Source organism: Rhopalosiphum padi, chromosome 1 (assembly GCF_020882245.1).
Source record: "Rhopalosiphum padi isolate XX-2018 chromosome 1, ASM2088224v1, whole genome shotgun sequence".
Taxonomy (NCBI): Eukaryota; Metazoa; Arthropoda; class Insecta; order Hemiptera; family Aphididae; genus Rhopalosiphum; species Rhopalosiphum padi.
In genome coordinates this window covers 46,172,127-46,181,104 of record NC_083597.1, presented here as the reverse complement: position 1 = coordinate 46,181,104, position 8,978 = coordinate 46,172,127, and the positions used below count along the sequence as shown (strand labels likewise).

At 26.4% G+C, this 8,978-nt stretch overlaps 1 protein-coding gene across 1 annotated transcript; it reads right to left on the bottom strand.

The window, feature by feature from the left end:
• Positions 1-2,702: 2,702 nt before the first annotated feature.
• On the bottom strand, positions 2,703-8,690 carry LOC132918394 (nuclear pore complex protein Nup160 homolog). The gene is made up of 2 exons (XM_060979595.1): positions 8,461-8,690; positions 2,703-7,294 (listed from the first exon to the last, which is right to left on the bottom strand). Exon 2 carries the CDS (start codon positions 7,287-7,289, stop codon positions 3,687-3,689), a length of 3,603 nt encoding a protein of 1,200 aa, XP_060835578.1. The 5' UTR covers positions 7,290-7,294; positions 8,461-8,690; the 3' UTR covers positions 2,703-3,686.
• Positions 8,691-8,978: the final 288 nt, after the last annotated feature.

Here is an 8,978-nt window from a genome sequence, read left to right as displayed (position 1 = left end):
ACCGGAGAGCGGATTTTGTTGTTTGGGGTCTTGTTAGATTCACATTGGCTAGGATAAGTGCACTGAGATTTTCAGAACTTTATCTTTTATAGTTAATTTACTACAGAGCTTCAAAAAAATAATTAAAACACATTTTATTTGGCGTTTTTATGTTTTTCAGCTTTATAACTTTTGTAGTAAGTAACGATTGAAGATAAAGTTCTTCACAGCACTTCTCCTAGCCAATGTGAATCTAACAAGACCCCAAATAACAAAATCCGTTCTCCAGTTTTGGTAATGTACCACGCGTCCACGCTAAATGAAAATCTAACAAAAAAATAACTATTTTTTTAACTGTGAAAAATTTTTAATCTCATATTTTGTATCTACTTGATAATCCCTTTTTAATGAGCTATTGACCAACTTTTTAGCTATATTGGTTTTGGGAAAAAGTTAAAAAAATAGAAATTTTGGGACTGTTCATGCCAACGTTTTTGTGGATTCAAATAACGATTTGACCGCTTGTGATATCGGATCTCTCTCATTAATATTTTATGTTAAAGCTAGTTTAATTATCCACCTACTCATTACAATTCAGTTACATTTTTATCATTTTCCTATTCTTGAAGTTTTAAAAATTCAGACTTTTTCATTTCAATTACCATACTTACTTGATTAAAAATCAAGAAAGTAAAATGTATTATACACAATCTTTACAAAATAAATGATATTGTTAATTATTTGATATTTTTAGCAGATCGATGAATTTATTATGATAACTGACAAGTTATTAGTCTATATATTACAACATTAAACCATTTATAGTAAATAAATACATCTATCTTCAACTTCAGGGGTTAAAAGTACCTAATTACTAATTTTCTATATTTTGCTTAAAATTTAAATTATCTATTAATACCGTCGAGGTGCTCTCACGGTCTCACGTAGGTATTAAAGTAGGCACCCTGGTCGCCTACCCCTATCACTGGCCCTGAACGGCCTGAACCAACTAATAGTTCCGATTTATTACCAGAAACCACATTTTAAGACTAAGATCGAAGCGTGTTTTCTACAATAAAAAGAGTATCTTCATAAAACAAAAGAAAACTTTGTAAAACAAATACATTCATCGCTCTACTTAGGATTTTAAACTATTTTCATTTAAACAAAATTATTAATTAATTATTTAGAGGATCCATGTATCTATGCAAAAGCTCAACCTTTCGCCTAATCGGCTTACATCCAGCAAATGATGCCAGCTCATATATATCACATATTTTATAATGTTATGTATAAAAGGTACCTATATTTAATTGAAAAAAATAGTAATTATCACTTAACTTTTAAATCCAATAATTATTACAATTTTACTATAATTATCTACAAATATACATTATAAAACATTTAACATTATGCACTTACGCATTAATGGGTATAAATTATTTTTTCAAATTAAATTAGGTAGCCCGACTTAAAAAAAACAGAGTATATGGAATAGCAGTGGGGAGAAGAGATCCATAAAACCCTTCTAGATTTACATTTTTTATATTTTACAAAATCGTTTTTACAATATATATTTCAAGAATAATATTCGCTCCGTAGTTTATAATATAATAGTTGTCATATTTTATTCTTATACCTATAGATGTTTTTACCTAGTTTCTAGTTTTCTGAAATTACGTAATGTTATACATTGTAACAATGAAAATTCTATTTCATCTGTAAAATAAACAATCCATATTGACCATATTTGAAACTATCCATAGTTTTAGATAGTTGTTTTCTGAATTCAGAATACAGTGAAACCTTTAAATACCAGACACCCTAGGTCGCTGAAATTTTGTCCGCTATTTGGAGGTGTTCGTTATTTAGAGGGAGAAAAATAATATTAGAGAAATAAAAATTGAAATTATAATTAAAAAATTGATTTATTTATTTAGTGATTTATACATATACATAGGTAAAAAGATAAAGAAAATTGATAATATAAAAATTAAAACTAACATACCTATATTAAAAAAATCAGTTACTTTAGATTGTTTCGTATTTTGACACAAAGTAATTTCGTATTAATGCATTTTCTAATTCCACAAATTTACGATAGAAATTATTAAAATCAAAAGTTAAAATGCCATAAAAATTTCCGCTATTTAGAGGTGTCCGTTTAGGGAGGTTTCACTGTAGTGAAAACTTTAATTACAAAAAATTTCGTTCAAATCTGTTTTAATAAATATCTCAGTAGGTACCTAAATAATAAATATTATTATTATGCTTGTAATAGTTGCAATACAAATTATCCCATGAAAACTTGTTAGTAATACCTATTACCTACCTACCATTATCAATGCTTTTTAAGGTGTATATGAACACCTATTTATAATATAATGTGTTAGAAAAAAATAATAAAAATATGTGTATATTTTTCAAGATATAATAACTCGTAATACCTAAATAGGATAGATGGGTAGGTAATTATGATATGATTGGTTTGTAAATATTACATTAACAAAATGATTAAGAGCAGAGCACATATTATAATTGATTGTATATATCCAATGAATTAAAACGATTAAAATATTTCAAAGGCTTCTTTTTTTTATATAAAAACTGAATACAATTTTATAGGATTGATATTTCATTATGGCTTCATATAATCATATATCAAAAAATAATGTAAATAGAAGCCATTAACAATAGATAATATAAAAAAATACACATTGAGATACTCTGTATGCAAGCATATATTATCAAAAACTTATATTACTTACAAATATAAAATATTGGTTTTTAGTTTGTTATAATTATAAGAATTTAAATTAATAAATAGTTGTGTGACAGAAGTCCTACTGAATATAGAAGACTTCTATTCAAGTAAAATTGGTAACAATATTAATTAATTTTTTTAGTATACCAGAATTTTTTTTTTTACAGATGTTAGCACACTTCTGTATAACCAATACTGTCAAAAATTTAAAACCATGAATAAAATTTATTTATTAAATTTAATTTTAAAAAAAATTAAATGAATATTTAATAAAACGAATTATTTGTTCAGAATTAAGAAACGATACCCAAAAATCAAAAACCTCAAAATTTTTAAAGATGCAATGTTTTGCAAATAACAAAAATGCCTGGTTTTTTTAAATTTATCAGCTAATTTTTTTTTTTTTTTTTCAAAACCTAAAATTATTACAATATAAAATACACCACAGTCAGTTGTTAACTATAAACTTGATTTGAATTTATAGTTTAGACAGCAGAATACAACATTCTATTATTATATAAAAGAAATAGAATTAATTGATTATAAATATAGAACAAGGATTTTTAAAACAATTCTTAAGAACAGTTTACATATAATAGGATTAAAAAAATGATGATAAAACAATGATACGACAATTAGACTATACATTTGCCATTATTGTGATCTTCATAAGTGTAAATAAAGTAAACATACAGACATAAATAAAATTAAGCAATAAGCATAATAATTTTATAAAAAACAGCTGATTTATTTGACATTCTTTAGACAAACATAAAAATATATCAAACAAATAAAATTATTTTATTTTATAACTGTTTTACAATTTACTTATTTCATATTAGCAGTTAGTATAAAGTTTAAAAATAAATTTTTATCTTAATTCATAAGTATCCAAACATATGTAATTTTATTTGTACAAAATTTAAAACTTATTACATTTTAATTAAAAACACTTAATTTTATTTTCTTGTGCTACAATTTTATCATAAAATATTTTATATTTATTAAGAACCTCATCACCAGCCTGTAAGTTATTATGTTTTAAATTTACTACTACACATTCTATAATATCTACAGGTATTGTTTTACCAAACGTATTTCCAGTACCATCACTACTTATTTCTTTTTCAAATAGTTCTAGTATTAAATCTGCACAGTTAATCAATTCTCCATAACTTAAATATAATTGTAACAGTTCACCAACATTTCTTTCTTTGAATATTTTGACAATCCAATTAGGTAAAAATGATTTATGTCTAAGTAATTCATCAGCTATGTGATAATGTATCAATGTTCTTCCTTTTTCTTCATACTTATTTACTAATGTCTCCAAAAAATGCCAAGCTATTTTCCCACTATCAATGCCATCACCATTAACTCCATTGTCGGCTAACCAAATCCATGCTTTATCACATTCATCAGAATCTGTTAGAGATAAACAAGTTTTCACCAACTCTCTTAATGGCTGATAAAGTGGTAAATTCCACATTTTAGACAAACGCATCACATCTTTATACTTATGTTTCATTAACAATACAGATATCACACTTTGTATGTCCATTTCGGTTGTAGACTCTTCAATTTCCTGACGAGCTCGAGCCAACCAACATAATTTTTTTAAGTACTCAATTTGTATTATTCCATTGGGAACATCATCAGTCTTTGAGAGAAAAGGTAATGAAACTGTTACAAACCAAGCATTATTAGGGTTTAATATTTCTAAGTATAAGAGTGATAGTCTTAAATATTGTTCTTGGGCTACACATGTATCAGCTCGTAAATATAATTCATAAAATGTCATTGATAGTTTTTTGTATTTTTTATGTTTATCATGAATTGAACATAAAAACATGTAAAAAGGATCTGCATCTACATTTGACAAAGATCGTGCTTTTTTTAGTACTATATCTTCTACTGCACTTTGTAAACCATAAAAATTATAACTTAAAAGTTCTTCTTTTTCATTATTTTCTAATAATGTTAAAACAAATGTATGCAAACAATTTAACTTTCGATCTGGGTCCTCTAAACTTAAAATATTACAATATGCACTCTTATATGCTTTTAATTTTAAATTATTAAGAAAAATGTTAGAATAGAACATTGATGTCATGTTTTTATTTCCAATATGTTTACACATTTTTAATGCATGATTTCCAAGTTTTACTGCGTGTTCATAATAACTATATTTTTCAAACAGAGTGATAGATTTTAGAAAATCATCTATATTTTTTTTAATATCACTTTTAAGTATCTTAAGTGCTTTACCTGGATCATTATTTAACATATATGAAATAATTAATGTTTCTTCCCATTTATTAAAATCCAATAATTGAGCAATTTGTTGTATGAAAGTGTATTGTCCCTCTTGCAATAAAAATTCTACAAGAGTAGAAGCATCAATAAGTGGCCAAGTGTAGTTTAACAAGCCATCAATATATTCCATAAATGGTTCCTGCGCTAAAAATTTATTTGAAGAGATCATTTTTTCAAATAACTTTATATCATGTGAAAATAATGCTTGAATCCAATAGCTATAAGCAAGATTACTAGCATCAACAACATACTCTCTAGTTTGTCCATAATTCTTGGAATTTAACTCCATAAATGTAAACAATCTACAACACAAGTCAAAACGTGTCACCACTATTTGATGGAAACTGTGAGAAACTATACTGGTACCTAATTTACTTTTAAAGCATCTTGAATATAATGTATCTTCCATACTTTCATCTGTCTCTGGATCAGCATACAGCATCTTTATTAACATACGAATAGTATCAAGAACATTAAATCCATTTAAAAATATTGATATGATTGGATCACTACTATCAAACATATAAGACCTTCTAACCAATTCTAAAAAGCTTTCCTGAGACATATTTATGTCCAAAAACAAATTAAAATTATTTTTCGGTACTGACATTAGCACATTGAGTAAATTATTTAAGTTTGTTTCATCTTCAGGACTTTTAATTGAAAATATCTTGTTTTCGACTATATCTGATGGCCGCAAAAAGCAAAAACTTGAATTTGTTACAACAACTAGTAAAAAAGATGGTGAACCTAACCAAATAAGACCAAGAGGAGCTAATCTTTTGCGACGGTAATCTAAACAGCTTTTATAAAAACTGGCACTACATTGTTCTATAAGTTGCATTTGTGACTCAATATCTGAAGAGTCATATTTATCCATTTCCTGAGCAACTTTTGTATCAATTGCATTACTTATCTTGGTACGGTAATCAGTAATAAATTCACAACCATCAGATGTATCGTAAACAGCAATAGCATTTTTCAAATCATCATTTGTAAAATAAGTCGAAGACGAAAATATTTTATCCAAATAAATTTGTTTTGAGTTAGATGAATAATGGGTAGGTTGTTCAAAAGCAGTTGTATCCAAAGAGCAATCTTTCCATCCACCATTCCTGATATTCACAGATTTAACACAAGCAGTATCTTTTCCTGTTCTCCATATGCACCAAATTTCATTACCGTACAATGACATATCAACTAGTCTACTATTTACAGGTGACCGTACATAAAACTTTTGTTGAAGTTTAAACATACCATGGTCAGTGCATGGTTCAAGCACTACAAATGTTGAACTTTCTGATAAACTGAGGTAAATAGTAAGTAAAAGTTGTTCGTCAAAGCTTTTGTGAATAATATGTGGTCTTGAACCATTCTCTGTTGAAGCCGCATATATTTTCTTCATATCCATAATATAAATATATACAGATTTATCGATTGACCAAACTTTTAATTCACAAGTATCATCAAGAGAGTATACATATATATCTTGTTGAAATGGGTGTACAGCTAAACTGTTAATAACTGGATTCTCAATATGTGTAGAAAAAACTTTGGTTATATTTGATAGCATTCGAGGTACAGCAGATTCTTGACAAATTTCTTTTAAGGTGGGTAGTCCAGAAATATACTCCATACGTATGTAAAGCATGACATTATTTTGTAAAGCTATTATAAATATAGCATCATGTTTTTGATCTAAACAAGAAGCAGCTGAATATGGATGACTAAGTTCTGCATTATAGGAATAAAATGTTGCTGGATCATCAATAGATGGTACATTAAAATTTGAAAAAATTGATGAATCCAATAATACATTTTCATTTTCATTATCATTTTCAACACGATTCGGTCGTGGAAATGTCAATCGGTGACAGCTACATGCTGTTGGTACTAATAAAACAACAGATTCTAATGTCTCATACACAGAGATTCCACTTTCCAATACAGGCGAATCACGAAAATGTATACGCACTTGGTTTTCTGTAAGATTCACGTCTAAGCTATGTTCAACCAATTCAAGTTTATCATACAAAACACGCCAAAATATAAAACGATTAGGAATATCTTTAAAACAGTGTCCACCTGATCGAGGTAGTGTACTTTCATCACGCAGAGTAGTTGAAGCACCTTCAGGATTAATTAAAATTTCCCTCCATTCGTTTGATTGAAAATGTTCAGTAACTACTTGTCTGTAGATGGTATCTAGGTATGGATTATCAATATCCATATTCTCTAAACAAAATAATACAATGAAAAATTAATTGGAAAATAAAAACTAAAGTAATAAATAGCAATTACACATTAAACCTACTTAATTATTGTTATAATTTGTAAGAAAAGAAAAGAAAGTAAAATAACTGCAATTAATAAATGGTTTACATAATACACGAACAATAAATGAATAAAATATAATTTATTGTTTTGAAGTATCTTAAGAAATTTTCTATATCAATTTTTTCTAAAAATTAAAAATTCCGATAAAAATGATTATCAAGAGATAGGTACCTAGCATACATGTATATTTAAGTATAAAATATAGAAAATTGTATGTTTTGATTAATCATTTAACAAGACATTTTAATCTGATATATTCAATATGATGGTGAACTGATGTATTATTAAATTTAAAAATAAGAATATTATATTAACTAATGAATCATTGAATCTCATAGTTTTTTTTATTTACATTTTATAAAATACAAACTCATACAACTTCAATTAAATTTAAAAGAAAATATTATATTTAACATCTGATCATTGTATTTAAGAAAAATATTTTATTATTATTATTTATTGAACCTATTGGGGTTATAAAAAAAAAATTATATTAGATAGTTTCATACAAAAATAAGCGATCCTAGATTATATGTATACATTACGCATTTATGATCATTAATAATATTAAAAATAAAGTTGTTAAGTAATGATATTTTTAAAAATATAAATACTAGAATACTTATTTAAACTAATTAGTAAACATAATTAATTAATTAATCAACATAATTTGAACTACTTATATATAAATATATATAAATACATGCTCCGAATAATAATAATCGAGTCTAAATGTTTATTATTCTAAATCTTATTTGTAGACATAATCTTACATTGAAAGTTAAAATTAATCAAGATTTTCTCAAAAATTATGATTAATAATCATATTTTGTAGTGCATTTAAAATTTAGATCATTGCTATTATTTAGAAATATCGGATAATGAAATTAATATGTAACATAACAAACGAATAACGAAATGGGAATAAATCAAAAAAGATCCGATTCAAAAATATATATTTATAACTAAGGATTTCATAATTATGCACCTTTATTAAAACTCTAAATCCTGGTTTGAAAACCAGTAGGTACTTCAAAAGAATAATACTATTGTAAGCAACTCACCGTTCCTAAACAAACGTTATAAGTCAGTTTAACAGGATGACAGTCGAAGTCGATTAAAATGATTAAATGATTTTAAACTTTAAAGCACGTTTGGACGTTCGTCTTCGTTAAAAGGTATACCAATATACCATATAGTTAAGCGTCAAACTAGACGTTAAGTCGTTTGGTAATATTTTTGTTCGGTGTTGTCGGGCGGCAACAACAACCAACCTCACGAGGAAGGAGCTTAAATGTTTAATTGTTAACGCTTATCACGTCTTGATCACAAATACGTTAGCATGGGGATCACACATTTTGTTCCAACGTCACTTTCGTCCATGTTCCAATGTTTTCGGGAGAATATCTGCAGTTTCATAAGACATTTGCATACCAAAAATTTATTTCAAAAAAGTTAGAATAAATAACCACTGGAGATAATATCTTGTGAAAAAGTTATTTACGGCAACTTACTAGCAAGAAATATTTTTTTGGCATAAATGGCACAATAACCTAAAAATAATATTTTCAAATTAAATACT